The sequence below is a fragment of the Ceratotherium simum genome, chromosome 7, assembly GCF_057802395.1.
Source record: "Ceratotherium simum simum isolate JZ-2026a chromosome 7, ASM5780239v1, whole genome shotgun sequence".
Classification (NCBI taxonomy): Eukaryota; Metazoa; Chordata; class Mammalia; order Perissodactyla; family Rhinocerotidae; genus Ceratotherium; species Ceratotherium simum.
Window position 1 is genome coordinate 32,341,848 of NC_141906.1, and position 21,520 is coordinate 32,363,367.

The 21,520-nt window shown below is 36.1% G+C and overlaps 1 protein-coding gene across 2 annotated transcripts in view; it reads left to right on the forward strand.

Annotated features, from left to right (window-relative positions):
* UVRAG (UV radiation resistance associated) overlaps positions 1–21,520 on the forward strand; it is a 287,747-nt gene that overhangs the window by 167,133 nt on the left and 99,094 nt on the right. For both annotated transcript variants that reach the window (XM_004434016.3, XM_087433467.1), the window contains 4 exons: positions 645–729; positions 2,603–2,690; positions 3,607–3,667; positions 11,032–11,197. In XM_004434016.3, coding sequence (XP_004434073.2) covers positions 645–729; positions 2,603–2,690; positions 3,607–3,667; positions 11,032–11,197 — 400 coding nt within the window. The remainder of the gene's footprint in view (positions 1–644; positions 730–2,602; positions 2,691–3,606; positions 3,668–11,031; positions 11,198–21,520) is intronic.

A 21,520-nucleotide genomic window follows, 5' to 3' on the forward strand; every position in this document is an offset into this window, starting at 1 on the left:
GTTGCCACCACAGCGTGGCTGATGAGTGGTGTAGGTCCACGCCCAGGATCTGAACCCAGGCTGCCGAAGCAGAACGTGCCAAACTTAACCATTACACCACAGTGCTGGCCGCGAAATTAACCACTTAAAAAAAAAATAACCTTTATTTTTAAGAGCAGTTTTAGGTTCATAGCAAAATTGAGCAGAAGGTACAGGGATTTCCCATATACCCCCAACCCCACACATGCAAATACATAGCCTTCCCCACTATCCCCCCACCAGAGTGGTACATTTGTTACAATTGATGACCCTTTAGTGAATCATCATTAACACTCATAGCCACTTTATAAAAAAAATGAGGTGGTTTGAATTTTGAAATCTCATCACAGTTTCTTGGTTAGCAATCCAGAAATTGTAGGCAGAGAACCTTAGACTCTTGCTCTTTGACTCCTGCTAGAGGCTGGACTTGTGTAGAAATTGAACAAATGGGGAGGTTTACTCTGCTTAATCCCCCTGGAAGACCTCTATACTTAACCCACTTTGCCTTTTAACTCTTTTGATTTCCCTCTCACAGTCAGGGGACTGGGTTCTGCCTGTTTGGTTATGATTGAGCAGTCCTATCTGCACTGTTACATCTGGAGTTGTCTCCTTCTATCTCTTTCTAGGGAGTGCATTTTCGACGGAGCACCTTAAGCTTCAACTCCAGAAGGAATCCCTAAATGAGTTGAGGAAGGAGTGTACTGCGAAAAGGTAAGTGCAACACTGAGAATAATTGTTGTGAGTGTTGAGTTTACTTTGAAGATAGGATTTGGAAGAATAGCATTCTTTAAAAGCTGCTGGTATTAATTTATATTCCACACACCTCAGTGCCACATTCATTTATTCAGCAAATATTTATTAAGCACCTACTATGTATTGTGAGTGCTGTAGAGGCAGTTATGAGAGCTCCTAGAATATAGTCATAATCAGAAACGCGAACACTGTTCTTCTAGTTTTCAAGGCCACAGCACCGTGACTTAATGTTTGAATCTTCTCTTCCTGTCTTCTGCAAGTAGTGTAGCGTATAATTTTTTCTTCAGTAATTTCTTCAGACTTAGTCCTGTTTAGCATTAGCTCATTTGGATTACCTTAGCAGCTCCTAGATTCTCTCTCTAACATCAGTCTCTCCACTTTCCAGTTCATCCTCCCTGTTGCTATCAGACCTCTCCTCTTAAAATACTATTGTTACCATTATTTTTTTCTCTTCTTAAGAACCAATGGTGATTGTTTTGCTGAACTTTCAAATAACCTTCAATTGGCACTATACAACTGTAGCTAATTTCAGTTGCTCCACAACATTCATTTAACAAGTGCTAATAGTTTTTCCTTTTATTTTTCCCAGCACATGCTTAATTTGTTGTCACCTCTGTTCTTTTGCTCATCTTCATTCACTTTTCCTGGAAAGTCATCCCATTTTGCATTTTTCTGCAAGAAACCTTAGCAGTTGAGGGTTCAAGAATGTTAGACCTGGAAAGAACCTTGGAGATCATCTAGTCTAATTCTCTCAATTTGCAGATAGGAAAGCAAGGCTCTGGGAAGTTAACTATTTGTCCAGCTCACTAAGAAAGCAGGACTAGATCCTTTAAGTTTTCAGTGCTCTTTTGCATTATGCTTGTACTTTTACATTCCACTGTGACCTATGGTTTCTCCTAAATTCCTTTTTTTTTAAATTGTTGACATAGTTGAGCAGGTAATTTGGGTATTTTATCTGTTGGTCATGTTTCTTAAGTAGTTCAAGAGAAGAGCTGCCTCGTCTTGTGCCATAGCTTTTTGCTTCTTGGTTCTTTTTATTCTATTATTTTTCTAAGATGGTGGCAGGTTGTTTTTTGAGGTAGTTATGACATGTAGCTGTGAGTGAAAATAGTTTAGGGCCAGCCTGACAGTGGTTAAGTTCACACGTTCCACTTCCACGGCCTGGGGTTTGCTGGTTTGGATCCGGGGTGCAGACCTACTCACTGCTCATCAAGCCATGCTGAGGCGGTGCCCCGCATAGAAGAGCTAAAAGGACCTACAACTAGGGTATACAACTATGTGCTGGGGCTTTGGGGAGAAAAAAGAAAAAGAGGAAGATTGGCAACAGATGTTAGCTCAGGGCCAATCTTCCTCAAAAAAAAAAATAGAATAGTTTTCTGAGGAACTATATATAGATATTTACTGAAATAAAATTGGCCTCAGATTAAATGAGACCTTGGTCAGCTTACTGAGACTCTCTAAATCTTGTTTTCTTGTTTGTAAAATGAGTATAATAATAACCTAATAGAGTTGTTACAATAATGTAAAAAAGCCATTTGTAAAGCTCCTGGCGTATAGTAGAGGTGCTCAGTCAGTGATTATCTGTGCACTTTATATCTCTTGGCGTGGTGCTTGGCACGCACAATAGGCCTCACTCCACAATTAGCTCAATTGATAGTATTTAGAGATAGGTCAAGACTCATGTTAGCTATTATTCTTGCCTCTATTTCTGAATTTCTGTGGCCTACTATAGACCGTTTAATCTTCCTTCTGCGTCAATTTTGTGGAAATAAATGTTAGAAAACATGCAAGCATATTTTTTAACAAGTGTGCTTTTTTCTTTTCTCTTTAGAGAACTCTTTCTGAAGACCAATGCTCAGTTGACAATTCGTTGCAGGCAGTTACTATCTGAGCTTTCCTACATTTACCCTATTGATTTGGTAAGTTTCAAATTTTCTGAAAAAATGTTTTTTTTAAAAGATGATTTCTGTTTGACATTTCCTCTCAATGAAAAACTCATTGCTCTAGTCTTAATCATATGCTCTGTCATGATTCATTCAGAAGCTAGTATCTATTTAAAAAGTAGATTTAGACTTAGTTGGCATTAGGTTCAACTATTTAATTTTTTTATATCAATTTGGTGATGGGATGCACTCATCTTCATCTGAAAGAATGCCAGATTATTTTTGGTTTCTTTAGGATCTTTTCACTCAACCAAATTATCAACTGCCGCCTTTTCTGACACATACATGCATATTCATGTGGACTGCTTTTAAAATATAACTGCTAATTAATTTATATTTATTAGTATTACTTAAGATATTTCTGGGATAACTGTCAGGATGTTAAGTTTTTGAGTCCAGTTTCTTAGAGTAAATGCAAAAAGTAAAACTTCAATAAAACTAAGATTCTTTTTTAGAGAAGTAAATCTGCTAAATTTGATGGTTTTGTTTTCTTTTTAATGAAAAGAGATTTAAAAGACAATTTTCTGAGAGGAAAGCTAATAGCATTTTAGGTTACTCACAGAATCTTGTTAATTCCATTTAAAATTTTTCATTTATAGCTATGAATTGATCAAAGGGTATTTTTATAGTAAAAATTTTACATGGCTTTTTGCTTAGACATAATGTTTTAAATGTTTATATTAGAAAATTTCAAGTATATTTACAGAGATAGAAGTATAATGAATCGTCATGTACTCATCATCCAGCTTCAACAATGATGATAATATTTTGAGTCTAGAAGAGTATTGTCTTTGAGTTAACACTGACCTGCTGAATTCTTTGAGATTTGACTTAGAGTTTTTTTGCTTTATACAAAGAAAGAATTAATTTTATTCTTTGGTTATATTCACAGAATGAGCATAAGGATTACTTTGTATGTGGTGTCAAGTTGCCCAATTCTGAGGACTTCCAAGGTATTTTATTTCTTTTTACTTCTAAAGATTTGGTGTATATAATATATGGGCATGTTGCAGGGGAAAATAGTGATATCCTGAAATGTTGGTTGCCTAGCCTAGCACTAGAAAGGTTTTTGGACCTTCTGTTCCTTCGCAGTTGTAAAGAGAGTCAGCTTCCCTGGTGAGAGACTAAAGAGAATATTTGGTCTAATCATGGGGAAAAAATTATTGAACCTTATATTTGAAATTTAAAAGAAGATAGCTTTTAAATGGGCTTTAAGAAAATCAGATAGTAGGGTTCTTAAGAATACCGATACTATCCCTACACTTTTGGTTTGATTTTCATGAAAAATTTTTGTATGGTTGGGAGCAGAAGAATGACAAACATGAATCTATTCTGTTGTTATGTAGAAAATCATATTTCTGCTGACATAAAAAGTATTTGAAAATTTAATTTTGTGACATTCCCACTACCACAGATTAAACTTGTCATACTGTCATTTCTGTCCTCTTTTAATTAAAAAAAAAAAATTATGTCAAAGGTATTATAGACTATGATTCATAGTAGTTGCTATTTTTTAAAATATTTTACTTTTCCTGATCTCTTCACCAGTATGACAAAGAAAAGAACTTATTTTATTTGGCATATTGGTGAAGAGATTTTTTTTTTTTTTTTATTGTTAGCAAAGTGGGTTCTTTTCCCTTAGCCTAAACAATGCTTTGAGGCCTGTTAAATAGCTTTATAGATTACTCCCAAAGCTAACATATTATCTGTTTGAGAAGAAGTTATTCAAGAAGAGAGCATTACTAGTTTTGATTGAGACTTTCTTCCATTTCCTTATAAAGAAAATGTTATTTGTGGTCCTTTAACATTTAAGACTATTTTAATTTATTACTTCCTCTGGCCTTTACAACAAGTAGCTGGGACATGATATAAGAAGAGTGATAAAACAGGAATAGGAAAACCTATATTCAACTCCTGGTTCCCCTTCTAGAAACCATGTAATTTGGAGCAAGCCATGTAAGCTTTGAGTTGATTTCCTAATCAACAGTCTGAACATAATAATTTATGTCCTACCTGTTTTACATGATTGTTGTGAAGGTTATACTGTAAAAGCATGACATTTTGCCTTATCTTTAATCCTCACAAAAACAAACAAAGGAAACCTGGAAGGAAAGTGGATAATCTCATTTTGCAATGTGTAAATGAGCTATTTAGTGACTTGCTTGAGACCACAAAGCTAGGAAATGATCTTGCTGGGATTTCTGGTTTCCATTGTAGAATGTTTCCTTCAATCTCTGTAAATCATACAGATGTGCTTTGGTGTTAATTTTAGGCAAAGTTATGGTGTTTTGAAGCCCGTGATACATCTTTTTCCTCATTTATTTATTCATTCATTTAACAAATGAATTAACTGTGAGTTGACCGATTGACTATGTTGAGCCCTGTGCCAGTTTCCAGGATACAGAATATTCATTCATTGAAAAAATATTAATTGAGCACCTGTATGCCTGGTACTGTGCTGAATTTTGAGGATATAATGATGGAAAAAGCAAATATGTTCTTTCCTTTCATTGAGCATACAGCCTATTGAGGGAGACAGCCAATAAACAAGAAAATAAGTTTTTAACAAGTATTTAATAAAAGAGTATGCTATTATAGAGAATAGGGAAACCTACTTTAGATAAAGCAGTCAGAGAAGACCTCTCTGAGGAGAAACATTTAACAGAAAATTTGAAGTCTGAAAGGAGCCAACTATGCTACAGCTCGAGAAGGAGCATTCCTACAAGAAGGGGTAGCAAGTACAAAGGTCATGGTGGAGGAAAGGGCTTGATATATCTGAAAAAACTCAGGGTGGGGAGTATGGAAGAAAAGACCTGTTATTTTGGGTAAATCATGTAATCTCTCAGAGCTTAATTTCTTCACCCGTAAAATAAGGTAATATCTACATCTCCAATTCATTGTGATGATTTAATGAGATGACATTTGAAAGAGCTTTTCACATAGTAGGCCCTCAGTAAATGTAATTGGACTTAGTTGCAAGAGAAAAGAAGGAAAGAAGAAGGGAAAGAAGGAAGGACAGAAAACACCAGACCAGATCTGTGTGGCTGGAGCCTAGTGAGAAGGGGAAGAGTTACCTCAGAGGAGGTAGGAGAGGTCAGCCAGGGCCTGGAGGGCACTGTAAGGAGTTTCTATTTTATTCTCAGTGGAGTGGGAAATCCCTGAAGGGCTTTTCAGAAGGGGGATGATAAGAGCTGACTGATATTTCTCACTCTGGCTGCTAAATACAGAATAATTTGAAGGGAGGCAATAAGGGAAGGCAGGGATATCAGTATTGGTGGACTGTTGGCTTAAACCACTCGGAGATGTTTCTTGATTCTATTTTTGTTTTCTTTGAAGTGCTTTGTTTCATAGTTTTTCATAACTTTTATTAGCTGTCTAGGCTTAGTATGCCCAAGAAGCTGAATACATTCTTCCTACCCTTTAAAAAATTAGTTTGGCTTTTTAGTACAGTTGCTAAAAAATGAAATGGGAGATAAAATGAAATAAATGTTTAATTTTAATCTGAGGCCCTATTCACTCCCCATGACTCCTATGAATCAGAAATTTTAAGGAGCACATATGCTAGTATTGGACTTTAAAATCTTACATTAGCATTCTGCAAGGCACTTCCATATACTGAATTTACTGAGTGCCCTGTGTGTATCATCTACTGTGCCAGGTGCTGACAGTATACAAAGACGATTAAAACATTGATCCTTCCTCAGTGAGATTTCAGTCCAGTTGAGGCCATCAAACTTATAATCAAGCCAATCAAGAAATATTTGTTGAATTCATAGTCTGTGTCAGGCACTTAGAAGTTTATACCAGGTATGTGGGGCTCAAAGAAGTGGGAATAATCAGTTCTCTTAGGAGGGAATCAGGAAAACCTTTACCGAAAAGGTGATGCCTGAGGTGTCTTAAAAGATAAAATATATTCCTATGTTGAAAGAAGGGTAGGGGGGACATGTTAGGTTGGGTGAATAGAAATATGGTAACATGAAACATCATACATGATGCTATCTTGTTTATTTAATTCTCACAGTTGTGAGAATTAATTCCTTCTGTGAGGGAAAGAATTACACTCAATTTTTTTTAAGACAAGAAAATTGAGGCTCAGAGAAATTAATTTTTCTAAAAACTATACTAGCCAGTGGCAGAGCTAAAGTCATCCCTGGTGGGCCTGATTTTAAGGTCCATATTATTCCTGTCATGATGCAGTTTTCTTCCTTGTTTTGAATAATAACCTCTTCCAAACTTCTGACAGCCTTTTAGTGTTGTGTAGCAACTGCATTCTCGTGAGACTCTAGTGAAGGAACTCCAAACTGGTTATTCTGTGATATTCATGAGACTCTGCTGGGATAGACTTTACATTGCATGGGTTGATACTGTTTGGGAAACTCCACCATAGTGGCCCAACATTTACCTTGCTTTTCTAAATGGGTAAGTTACTGTTAGAGTATGCCAAAGAGACCTGGACACGACAGGAGAAAGTTGTCTGGTGAAGGGTGTTCATTTGAGTTCCGTTGACCAAGACATTTTTCATTAAAAAAAAAAAAAAAATGTTTGTATGTGTTTTTAAGTAATCCATAACACTAGAGCCTTTTGTGGTAATGAGACCCAGATTTCCTTCTGTGTCTGTATCCCTTTATGCAGGCATGATTTCTTGGAAAGGAGAGTCCATATGTCAAACAGTGTCTCATTGAGAACATGGACTGATTCCATAGATGCTGTGGCAGTGATTAGAATCTTAAATATTTTGTCCTGTCTGGATCAGTGGGTGCTTGGTTCCTTAACAAATCAGCTGCCTCAGTGATTGGGAAGGCAGGATGGTAAGAGCTTTTAGATCACTTATTGTACTTGGATGCCTTTGAATATTAATAGTTTGTCCAACATTGAAGTCAGAGGGACATTTGAATTGATTTATATTGTTGTCATGGCCATTTTGTATTTGTGGAATTTATCATAAAAATTACACAAAAGCTGTAGTCTTGAATAACTGCCTACATTTAAAAAACAAATGAAAAATATTTATTAAGAGGAAACTGCAGATTTTTGTTTTAAGCCCCTTAAAACATTGTTTTAATCAGGATCTTTTTCACATACCTGAGTCTTACAATTTATTCCTGTTTCTCCCTGAACCCTTCCACTGCCCCTCCAACTTCTCACTAACCAAAACTATCCTCTGTGACCTTTCTAACCCCCAGAGCAGCGTAAGGAGCACAAACCTCTGCTCTGCATTAGGTGTTAGGGACGTCATTAATGCTTACTGGAAAAGTACGCCCCAGAGAGCCAGGTTTTGGCTTTGGCAGGTAAAAAGTCTTTTAGATCTTGGAATGCTGGAAACTTTAAACCCTTTGGTTTTTTAGCAACAGAATGTGACATTTGAGGTTTCTGGCCAGCAACAGCCATAATTAACCACACGAGCGCACATTTTCCCACTGGAGGGTCAGTGGTCTTGGGGTGATGAGAGTGGCTTCCCTACCAGGGGGTGGTTTTCCTTTTGAGGGTATCGGAATACCCTTGGGCCCTGTAATGCCTCACCCGCGATCCTTTTAAAATGCCTTCTAATATAAAGCTTCGGTATTGGAAATCCAACACCGTGGTGTTTAACAGTGCGGCTATGACTGAGGACTATGGCCTGGAATGGGAAACAACCTAGGGTTTTTAATAGGTGAAGCGGGGAGTCTTGTGCTGGAAACAATGGTGAGTGTGAATAACCAGAATCAAAGCTGATTTCCAGTGTTATCCAGGTTTCAGTTTTTGCTATTTCTTTTTGGTTTTTGATTTGCATGTGTAAGCTTTTCTTAGAGCTACCTTTTTATCTTTAAACTTAAGCAAAATTGTTTTGATCATTGAAGGGAGGTGATGTTAGAAGACCAGTTTTTGTTCTTTTAATGGATATATGGATGTAGTCTCAAAATAAGCAAGTATAGTTCTTTAGTGTTACCCCTTTAATAATGTGGAAAAAAATAAAGATTCTTAAGTGTTTAGCATTGGACACAATTTTTTAAACATTCATAGTTTGCATTTGACCTATTTGGAAGGCTGATTAAGAGGCCTTCTGTTGCTTTCTGGAAGTTTTCAAATCTTTTTCTGTCAGGTCATATAGGAAAGAAAAAGCTTAGTGTAAAGCACATACAGGCAAGTCTGAACTTAGTGTAGTGTTATCCTTCATTATTGTAAGTCGTCTTCTCTCCCTTCAAAAGAAGATTCTTAAAGACCAAGTCCTTTTACTGATAGGAATATTTTAAATTTGATAAGCCCTGTTCTTTACAGAAAGCAAATGGCGGGATTCGGTGACCTCTTATGGAACTCACTGTCTCAGCTGTGACTCCCAGGATAGATATTTTGGGGACTGGGGTGTAGGCACAATTTTCCCTCTTATTCCATCACTTGTGATTTTTACCTATATGGCTTTGACGAAGTCACATATACCAGCTGAATCTCTTTTTTTCTCATCACTAAATTGATAGCATCAGACTCAGTGATTTCTGAGGTTTCTCCCAGCTCTAATATTTATATGATTATTAAATTATAATATAATGAATTTATAGTGTAATGTAATTTTACTTTCTAAGGTAGTGTGATAGACAAATTTCAACAGACATAAAGTGTTGTGGTACTGAAGGTGCTTGGGTGGGACATGGTCTCTAAAAATAGTTAGAATTCTAGTCAGGGCATGACTCAGTAGTCAGTTGAAATGAATGCTGTGTGATTATTTTTATCAGTTTGATTTGAGTGAACATCAAACATTAGTTGAAAAGCCCATTCTCTGTCAAGCACTGTACCAGTCACCAAGGGCTCAAAGACTTTTTATGTATTCTTTGCCCTTACTATAAATGTATGAAGAAACTAAGATGGTACATGTGTGTCATGTGCTTGATATGTTCTAGGCTCCCAAGTTAAAAAATGTTTTGTATTCCACAGTCAAGTTCTGAGGTAGTATGGTAGAGTGCTTAAGGGCAGAGGCGTGGATGTCAGGCGTTCAACCTATGTACTAGCTGTATGATTTTGGACAGGTTCCTTAACTCTTTGAGCCTTAGTTTCTTCATCTGTAAGATGAATGAAATAGCGTATAAAAGGTGACCAGTTTAGTAACTGTTGATGAGTGAATGACTGTCATAAATAAAGTGCTATGGTCAATTCTTGGCGGAAGAATAGTGTATAATAAAAGTTACCTATTTTTATGGTATAATCAGAGAGAAACCAAGAGTCTGCTATGGTAGTCAGGGTGGAGAATTCACTGAGGCATAGATGGCTCTAGTGGCATTCTACAATAAGAAGGTACTGCTTAGATAACTATAAATATAAAAGAAGAATGTGAAAAATATTACTAATAATTGAAGTTAAAGCTACCCTTAAAAAGCAGGAAATACTCAAGCTAAGGTTATCTCGATCATTTCAGCCTTTCTCTAGCCAGAGGTATTCCAGATTATGTGTTAAATCTTTTAGTGTGTGTGAATTTTTTAAAGTATTTTGGGAATACCGTGTACCAAGCAGTTACTTTTTCCTTCCTCCTGGGGCAAGCTTAAAACTTTTTGTTGTATTACTCTCAGTTCCGAGTACCTGGGTGATTATTTATCACTTGGTAGTTAGTAGCAGACATCTGGATGGTGAATTAAAAATGTAATTATCTGTGACTTCTTAAAAGATAGATGCTTATGTTTGACTGTAGGATACATGCGTTTTTTCTAATAGTTGCTTCCACCTAAATTGCATCAAATGGGTTATATGTTAACAGTTTGGTTTTTGACCTTTTGCTTTTAACTGTTTGAAATGTTTTTCCACCTTATCCTATCTCAGACTTCACAGACTTATTTATGCAACACTGTCTTGATGACTATTGAGAACACACCCCATAAGGATGCATTTCACTTCACCTTAGAATTAATAATGTACAAAAGTACAACAGTACAACTATATTGCTTATAAGTTGTTAACGACTAATATATATCATGCTTATATAGTGCATTATGTTTAAACCTCAGAAACTAATTTTCACATCATATAATACACTCAAGTATTATTTCTGCCCTTAAAAATCCTGCAAAAGAAAGTAAGGGATATTTGAGGACACTAACAACTCTGTCTTAAAATATATATAAAATGTTAATCTCATCACATGAATTATTGGGAAGTAGTTTTAAATATCGTAGATGAAATTTCAAGTCTTGTTAATGTTTTTAGATTAGGTTAAAATTTATATAATTTAGGTAATTGATTAATATTTACCAGTTATTTGTTAGAAGATCTCTTTTGAAATTGATTTATTGTGATCTTGTAGTTACATTTATAAGGTGAATAGTTGTTTTCTTTTCCTCTGCTTTTGAATTTACAGCAAAAGATGATGGAAGCATTGCTGTTGCCCTTGGTTACACTGCGCATTTGGTCTCCATGATTTCCTTTTTCCTTCAAGTGCCCCTCAGATATCCTATAATTCATAAGGGATCTAGATCAACAATCAAAGACAATATCAATGACAAGTTGACTGAAAAAGAGAGAGAGTAAGTATCATTTTTTAATATATTTTTAACATCAAGCCAGTGTAAAACATGGAATGTATTAAGAATCTAAAATGTGACCTAGATTGTGGCAGTTTTTGTATATCCGTTGTCAAGTGCTCCATTTCTTTTAAATAGAATGTAGACATTCATTTAGATTTTAATAGATCAACTCCTGTGCTTCTTAAAATTGCCAGTGATAGCAAAATTGACTCATTTAAGTTTAATTTGCTTTTATGAGGACAAGTATATACTCTGCAAATATTCATGTAGTACCTGTTACTTGCTAGTCAACAAGTGAAATGGTTAAAGATTTGTCAGAAAGCCAACCAGGAAGAGGATAAAAGACTTAACAGCAGATTGTACATATATGAAAAATTGGTTAATGAACTAGAAGATAGGTCAGTAGACATATTCTGACCAAAGCACAAAGAATAAAAGAGATGGGTTATATAGAAAAGTGCTAGACATATGTAGGACACAATCAAGAGGTCTAATATACATATAATTGGAGTCACAGAGAGGGAGAAGAGAGCACATAGGGCAAATGCAATATTTTAAGAGATGATGACAGAATTTTTCAAATTTGAAAATTTTGTGCCTTCTTGCATTTCCATGTTTCTGTGCGAGATTATTTTTCTTCTGCCTTTAGTATTTCCCTTAGTATCTACATCAAACTGAAATTTAAGGCAATTTAAATAAAGTGGGACATTTTATGATAATGCAGTCAATTCTAAATATATATGTACCTAAAAGTATAACTTCAAACATATAGACAAAAATTCACAGAACTACCAGGAAATCCACAATCATAGCAGAGGACTTTAAATTTCTTTTTGTTAACTGTTAGAACAAGCAGACAAAAAAAATCACTTAGAATCTAAAAGACCTGAACAGTACAATTAATAAACTAGACCTAAGTTATGGGTGAAGAATATTGCACCAATGGTTGCAGGATATATATTCTTTTTAGGTACATGTGGAACATTTGCCAAAATTGATTATGTTGGGCCTCAACAAATTTCAAAAGATTGAAATAATTCACAATATGTTTACTGACCACAGTAGAAGTTACTAGAAATCAGTAATAAAATCCCCAAATGTGTGGATATTAAACAGTATACTTCTGTATAATTTATAGGTCAAAGTAGAAACTATAAAAGAGGTTTGAAATTATTTTGAACTGAATGATAATAAGAATATAGCATATACGGGGCTGGCCTGGTGGCGTAGTAGTTAAGTTCGTGTGCTCCACTTTGGCGGGGCCTGGAGTTTGCAGGTTTGGAGCCTGGGTGCGGACCTACGCACCACTTAATCAAGCCATGCTGTGGTGGCGTCCCGCATACAAAGTAAAGGAAGATGGGCATGGCTATTAGCTCAGGGGCCAATCTTCCTCACCAAAAAAAAAAAAAAAACAAAAACCAAACAGAATAGAGCATATGGAAGCTTATAAGATACAGCTAAATCTGTGCTCAAGAGGGAAATATTTATAGCTTCAAATGCATATATTAGAAAAAAAGATTTAAAAATCAATCATCTAAGTCTCTTGCTGAAACAGCTAGAGAAAAAAGAGTTATGTAAGGCCTAGGAAAGTAGAAGGAAGGAAATAATCAAGATAAGAAAAGAAATTTAAATGGACAACTGTACAGTAGAAAAAATAATACAGGCAGAGGTTCTGGGCTTTGAAACAGCTAGGAAATTGATAAGCCTCTACCAGGACTAATTTAGAAAGAGAAGAGACAGGAAAAATAACTAGTATAAGTAGAGAAAAAAAAAAGATATCACTACAGATATATAGACATTAAAAGATAAGATCTGTGAACAACTTTATGCTAGTAAATTTGAGATTCAAATGAAGTGGCTAAATTTCTAGAAAAACACAGCTTTCTAAAACAATACACGAATGATTGATTGGAGTTTAGAAAACACTACTCTTGGGCCGGCCCCGTGGCTTGGCGGTTGAGTGCACGCGCTCCGCTGCTGGCGACCCGGGTTCGGATCCCGGGTGCGCACCAACACACCGCTTTTCAGGCCATGCTGAGGCCGCGTCCCACATGCAGCAACTAGAAGGATGTGCAGCTGTGACATGCAACTATCTGCTGGGGCTTTGGGGGAAAAATAAATAAATAAAATCTTTAAAAAAAAAAAAAAAAAAAAAAGAAAACACTACTCTTGGGTGAAGGGAAGTGGATATGGATTATTCTAGGTAAGTTATTCTCAATCCTGGCTGCACATTAGTGTCATCTGGGGAGCTTTTAAAAATGAGCTCCCGACCCCTAGATTCCTGGCCTTTCCTCCAGAAATTCTGATTCAGTTGATGGGACCCAGACATGAGGTATTTTTTAAAAGCTCCTGAAGTGATTCTAATGTGCAGTCAGAATTGAGAAAACCACTGTTCTGGATTGAGAGCGTATTGTGTTCATGGGCATGAAGAAATGAAATATCCTCTGTTATATTTAGGAAACTACAAGAGAAAAGGCAGGAATGATAGGCACCAGTGGAAGAATTTAGTACTATATTTGGTAGGACAATGACTCTCAACTTGTAAGTGCAGGGCAGGGAGCACATGTATAGTTTAAATCAGTGCCTTTTCAAAGGCATTGATTAGTTTATAGGCCAGGTATTCTTTTCCATTTCAAAAGCGTTTAAAGAGAGCCTGAAATACATAGTTTGACAAAAGGGGACATGGGTATGGTTTCTTTTCTCTTTTTAAAAAATTGAGGTGAAATTCACATAAGGTTAATGTTTTTAAAGAGTACAATTCAGTGGCATTTAGTATATTCACAGTGTTGTGCAACTATCACCTGTATCTAGTTCCAGAACACTGTCATCACCCCAAAAGAAAACCCTGTACCCATTAAGCAGTCGCTCCCTGTTCCCCCACCCAGCACCCCCTTCCCTCAGCCCCTGGCAACCACCCATTTACTTTCTGTGTCTATGGATTTACCTATTCTGGATATTTCATATAAATGGAATCATATAATATGTGATGAAGGTTTCTTTCACTTAGCCTGGCGTTTTCAAGGTGTATCTGCATTGTAGCATAATCAGTACTTCATTTCACTTTTATGACTGAATAATATTCCATTGAATGTATATTTTGTTTAACCATTCATCTGTTGATGGACATGGGGGTTATTTCCACTTTTTGGCTGTTCTGACTAGTGCTGCTATCGATATTCATGTACAAGTATTTGTTTGAGTATCCATTTTCAGTTCTTTTGCGTATATACCTAGGAGTGGAATTGCTGGATCATATGTTTAACTTTTCGAGAAACCACCAAGCTGTTTCCCACAGCAGCTACACCAGTTTACATTCCCTGGTTGAAGTGGTATATCATTGTGATTTTGATTTGTATTTCCTTAATGACTAATGATCTTGAGCATCTTCTCATGTGCTTGCTGGCCATTTGTGTATCTTCTTTGGAGAAATGTCTGTTCAAGTCCTTTGCCCATTTTTTAATTGGATTGTCTTTTTTGTTGTTGAGTTGTAAGACTTCTTTATGTATTCTGGATACTAGATCTTTATCAGATATATCATTTGCAAATATTTTCTCTCATTCTCTGGGTGGTTGTTACAGTTTAAGGCCTAAAATTAAGGTCAGTATTATATGCTGCCTTGATATCTGTTGATACCGGGAGGGCCTTGAAACGCCCCTGCCTACTCTGCTCCTGTGGATAAGGTCCCCTATCCTAACAACCCTCCTTATCCAGGGGCCTCAGTGTAGTTCCTGCTTATTTCTGAGTGGTGATTTCAGTTCCTTGCCAGCTGGGGAATTATGGAAACAAACCAATCACATCCGCCCACAGTAACCAGTTGTTGCTATATCCTCTTGATATTACAAAGCCTACCTTCCACAGCCCCTGGTTGTTCACTCTGTTCCCAAGTGTAACTCCCATATGACCCTGCGTGGCATGCTTTATCCTCCTCCCCGGGCTGTGAGTATATGTGACTAATAACCTGCTGTCAGTCTCATCTGTCCAGTGTCAGATGTTGAGTGTTCAACCACCCCTGTAACCTTAGGGCAGTAATCCCTCTCATATCGACGGAGTGAATAAGAAGCAATTAAAACAGTTACTTCACTTTCTTTATAGTGTCCTTTGATGCACAAAAGTTTGAAATGTTGATTAGGTCTAATTTGTTTGTCTTTTTTGTTTGTTTCTAGTGCTTTTGGTTTCATATCTAAAGTCCATTGCCAAATCCAAGGTCATGAAGATTTATCTCTTTGTTTTCTTATAATAGTTTTATCATTTTATCTCTTACATTTAGGTCTTTGACCCATTTTGAGTTAATTTTTATAATATGGTCTGCGGTAGGGGTCCAACTCCATACTTTTGCATGCAGATATACGGTTGTCTCTTCACCCTTTGTTTAAGAGACTGTTCTTTCCTCGTTGAATAGCTTTAACACACTTGTTGAAAATCACTTTGCCATAGATGATTTCTAGACTCTCAATTCTAGTCCATTGGTCTATATATCTATCCTTATGTCAATACCACAATAAGCTTTGAAATTGGGAAGTACAAATCCTCCAACTTTGTTCTTTTTTAATATTGTTCTGGCTATTCAGGGCCCCTTACAATTCCATATGAATTTGAGGATCATCTTTTCTATTTCTGCAAAAAAGCCCTTTTAATAAGTTGTTGGATTCAGTTTGCTATTATTTCCTTGAGGATTTTTGCATCTATATTCATAAGGGATATTGTCTATAGTTTTCTTATGTTGTTTTTGTCTGGCTTTTGTATCAGGGCGATAGTGGTCTCATGGAGTGAGTTAGGAAGTATTCCCTCCTCTTCTATTTTTTGAAAGAGTTTGAGGATTGCTGTTAATTCTTCTTTTAAATGTTTGTTAAAATTTACCAGTGAAGCACTGTGGTCCTGGACTTTTCTTTGTTGGGAGGTTTTGGGTTACTGATTCAACTTCTTTACTTGTTATAGGTTTGTTCATATTTTTATATATTCTTGAGTCAGTTTAGATCATTTGTGTGTTTCTAGGAATACGTCCATTTCATCTAGGTTATCTTATTTAGTGGTGCACAATTGTTCATAGTATTTTCTTACAATCCTTTTCATTTCTATAAGGTCTTCAATCCTGTCTCCATTTTCCTTTCTGATTTTAGTTATTTGTGTCTTTTTTTTTCTTAGTCTAGCTCAAAGTTTTTTGGTTGATCTTTTCAAAAAACTAACTTTCAAAGTCAGTTTGGTTAATCTTTTCAAAAAGCTTTTGGTTTCGTCGATTCTCTATTGTTTTTCTGTTCTCTATTTTGTTTGTCTCTAATCTTTATTATTTCCTTCATTCTACTACCTTTCGGTTTTGTTTTCTATTCCTTTAGATGTAAAGTTGGGTTATTGATATGCTATCTTTCTTTTTTAATGTCAATGTTTACACCTATAAATTTCCACATCCCATGAATTTTGGTATGTTGTGTTTTTATTTTCATTCATCTCCAAGTATTTTCTAATTTCCCTTATGGTTTCTTCACTGACCCACTAGTTGCTTAAGAGAGTTTAATTTTCATATATTTGCAAATTTTCTAGTTTTCCTTCCATTATTGATTTCTAGTTTCATTACATTGTGATGGGGAAGACAGTTTATATGATTTCAGTATTTTTAAAATTATTAAGACTTGTTTTGTGGGCTAACTTATGGTCTGTCTTAGAGAATGTGGCACATGCATTTGAGAAGAATGTATTCTGCTGTTAGATGCGATGTTCTATATTTGTCTGTTAGGTCTAGTTGGTTTACAGTGTTGTCAAGTCCTCTACATCCTTTTTGATCTTCTGTTGGATATTCTGTTATTGAAAGTGGGTTATTAAACTCTCCAACTAGTATTGTAGGACTATTTCTGCCTTCAATTCTGTCAATGTTTGCTTCATATATTTTGGGGCTCTGATTTGGAGCGTGTTTTTAGTTGTCATTTCTTCTTGATGAATTGACCCTTTTATCGATATATAATGACCTCTTTTGCCTCTTGTGACAATTTTTGACCTAAAGACTATTTTGTCTGATATTAGTATAGCGACTCCAGCTCTCTTTTCGTTACTATTTGCATGGAATATCTTTTCCAGTTTTTCACTTTGAACCTATTTGTCTCTTTGAATTTAAAATGAGTCTCTTGTAGACAGCACATAGTTGGATCATGTTTTTTTATCCATTCTGCCACTCTCTGCCTTTTGGTTGGAGAGTTTAATCTACTTACACTTAGTATAATTATTGGTATGGAAGGACTTACTTCTCCCATTTGGCTATTTGTTTTTCGTATTTCTTATACCTTTTTTGTGCCTTATTTCCTCCATTACTGCCTTTTTTTTTTTTTTTAATTGATTTTTTTGTAGTGTACCATTTTGATTGCCTTCTCATTTCCTTTTCAGTAAATTTTTAAGATATTTTCTTTTTGGTTATTCTGGAGATTACAGTTAACATCCTATATTTATAACAATCTAGCTTGAATTGATACCAACTTAGCTTCAATAGCATACAGAAACTCGGCTCCTTTACACCTCTGTGTTATTATTGTGACAAATTATATCTTTATACACTGTGTACCCATAATACTGTCTTTTTATTTACCTGTGTAGTTACCTTTTCTGGAGATCTTTTATTTCTTTATACAGCTTTGAGTAACTGTCTGGTGTCCATCATTTCAACCTGAAGGCCTTAGCCTTCGCTTCTTGCAGTTAGCCTAGCAATCAGCCAAAGGTGAAAGCCTAGGGTCTTCTCAGGTCTTTTTTGAGCAAGCATTCTGTTCTGGGCATATGAGTAACTTCTGTTGTATGTCTCTGCCTTAGTCTTTTACATAAGAGGCCATGGGTTGTTTACCTTACATCTTGAACAACGTCCCCTGCTTCTCACCTCTGAGTGAGTTCTGACTAGGCAGAACAAAGGCAGGCGCCTTGCATTGTCCTTCATGTAGCCCCCAGGCAAGTTAGAACAGACAAACACATTTTTTTAGAATAAGATCTGCTCTGCTCCCTTAAGAACCAGGGATCAGGGCCCCACACTGGGAAGCGGGCTGCTGTGTTCAAGACCACTACTGAGCTGGAGTGGAGGTTAGAGCAGAGTCAGTAAAAACGCTGCAAAGCTTTCCTCCTGATTTTGAGTTTCCTTTTTCTTGATTCAGCATCCAGCCGGTTGTTGTAAACCTTTGACTATTTTCCAGAGTTTTGGCAAAGTTGATTCTGACAGTTTTTGCTTGATTTTTTTTTTTTTAATGTTTCTTTGGAGGGAGAAGTCCTTAGATCTACCTACTCCACCATTTCGCTGACATCATTCCATTTGTTTGTTTAATGATGAAAAGCACTACTTATAAGGGACGAAGGGACCTCTAGGTGGTTTTAAGCAACAGAGAGAACCATGACAAGATATGTCTTTGACAAAGGTCACCTTGTAGTTTGTGGAGAATGGTCACCCTTCTCTAGGTTCCATATTAATAAAATTAAGTATCTCTTCAGATTTTTAGCAAACTGGTACATGATGATCTGACTTCAAATATTAGTTATGTGGGAAAATCACTTCGGGAGCTTGAAGGAGAGGTATCCCTCAAGATGATACTCTTTCTCCAGATCAGCTATACACCTTAAATTTGTGAAGGAGCAGCTTAACGTGTGGGCAACTCCAAGTAGTATGATCCAGTGTGAGTAGCAGCAATGATTTGTTTATTGATTGATTGATTTTCTTAAGCAATCTGAGAGGGCCAGCTAGATTTAGGTGATGTTCTCTTTTTTTTTTTTTTTTTGGCAGCCAGGAGAACCACAAGAATTGCATTTTTGTGAACTAATTTCATATTTTACTTCTGTTTTCTCCCTTTTACTGAAACACATATTGTATTTTATTGATTCTAATATATATGTTTTTGACATTTTAATATTGCTGAAAATGAGATACACCTTGGAATTAATGGTATGTCATATGATTGATAGTGTTTATGTTTTCTTAGTGATATATAAGTAAATGATGCCGTTTACAATTGATGCTGTCTTAGATTTTATGAACTATCAGATATTTTAGCTGGTTTTATGCACTTTAGTAAAGCACCTCAAATCCGTTTTGGAACGACATAGATATATAAATAAATATATAAATAAAAATATTTATTGATTATGGTTGCTGGTTGAATCAACCTTTCAGTTATTCTTAGCTTGGATCACTGGAAGAGCAGATTATACACGATTTTCTTTCTTCCTGAGTGTGTCAGTTTTGATGTAAACCTTTCCAAGGTATTAGGTGGAATTAGGTCTTCATGGGAGATGGAAAATAGGAATTGAATGACTCATTGAACAAATTATACTTAATGTAATAGGCCTAGGAATCCTCAGCCTCTGCCTTGTCTGATTACCTGCCTCATCTGGCTATTGGCATGTGAGATATTAGCATTCAAAGCCCTGTTTAGCCAGTTTTGCTGGGGGGAAAAAACTAGGTCTTTCCTTTGTCTGGCCTGTTTGAAACACGAGTCTGGACTGATGCCTTCCTAAACCATTACTTGTGCACCTGCACACTGTAAAGGGAAACTCTGAAATCTTTGCTGCATTTCATTTTGAGTCTCAGACCACAAAACATGAAGGAATGTTACCAGAGTCCAGCTGCAATGTTCTTTTCCCTCTTATTTCTTTTTTCACTGAGGACTGAAAAGTGATTTTTGGGGTGAAATGTATTTGTCATTGTCATTGTGCTACTTAACTGTCTGTTAGATAATACTTCAGAATGGATTAAACAGTCATTGAGCTAAGACATAGCTGGTCAGAGCATATGGCTTTTTCATGCCCTCAAAAGATGTCTGAAATTTTTTGTTTTATTCTCAGAAGGAGAAATAGGGAGTGGTATAATTGGCAGGCACTTTTGAAACTTGCTGGCCTGTCCATGACAAGGCTTTTACAAATCTCTAAAAGATGGTCGGCTATTTTTCTGTAATGGAATTAATGGAACCTAGAGAAATGTTAATTCTGCTTTTCCCATTTCCTTGATTTTTTTTTTGTACTTATATTTATTCCTATGGAAGATCTTGACTAAAACTCCAGGAGTTATCTTTCTTACGTGATTGATTCTGATTTCTTTTAGAGACAGAAATTGTGGAGTACAAAGAAATTGTGATGTGTCCAAAATCAGATAATATTGGACCCAGGTCATAGTCATTGCATGTGGATCTGGTCTCATGAGAGGAGGGTCTGTTTTAATGATCTGTCATCTTTTTTTGTGACTGGGTACATAGGTGGTCATGCCTATTTATGTATAAAGGGGCTGACCAGACACGTCCCCAAACCTGTTACTTACTTGAGTCTTTTATTTTTCTTGCAGTCACCTTGACATATCTAGAGGTTTATGGAGCTTCCCCTTCAGCGTAACTAGGTTGCATTTTGTCAGGATGAGAGAGACAGGAATTTGCAGAGTGGCAGTGAGCAAACTGATTCCTTATCTCTGTTCCTTCAGCCTACCTCTTGGCCTGGCAACACTGACTTGTTGAATAAATGAATGAGAATTTTTTCTGATGGCATCTCCTTGAAGCAATTAGAATACTTTGAACATTATTTGAATAAGTGGCAAATTCTCTATAGACATAGTGACTGGCACCTGGGACTTTGTTGGTATAAAGCTTATATTGAAAACATAAGTGTTTTCAGACTGCTGTAGTTTTCAGACTGCTATAATTCTGACTCTTCATTTCTATTAGTACCTGCTTCAGCCATGCTTAAACATCTGTTGACAACATTTTATATTAAGAATTATAGATTCCTTCCTATAAAAATTCTCAGCTTCTGTTTGTTAATCAAGCTGTTTTAATGCAGAGAGTTCAGAAATGGTTGCTATTTTCACTAAATTAGCATCTGTTTGCTTTCCTGACATCCAATTAAATCTGATGGCCTCCTTCCAGGAGTGGGAGATTTTCACATCGTGCTTAGGCTTAAGTGCTGTGGCTTTAATTTTCAACTCTTCTACTGTTTATCCTATAAATTAGGACATTTCTTATAACCTTTCATCTTCATTTTATTGTAGGTTGTTGCTCAGAGACTGGCATTTAGAGCACTCAGTAACCCAGACCTCAAACCTTTAAATTGAACAATGAATGGGATGACTTGAGGCAGTGGAAAAGCGGTGGACCAAATGCTTTGGTTTTCTGTTTTTCCTTGCTGTGCAAATTAAAAGTATAATCAAACAAATATTTTTCAGGGTGACTAATATTACTGAAATGAATGAAATTATCAGTTCTTTCGGATTTTCTACTTGATTACAGGAATGTGACCTAAGTTGAAAAATCTCTGTTCATGTGAAAACTTTCCTAAATGTCTGTAGTTCAACTCCATTATAACCACCTAAGGGTACACCATGGAACA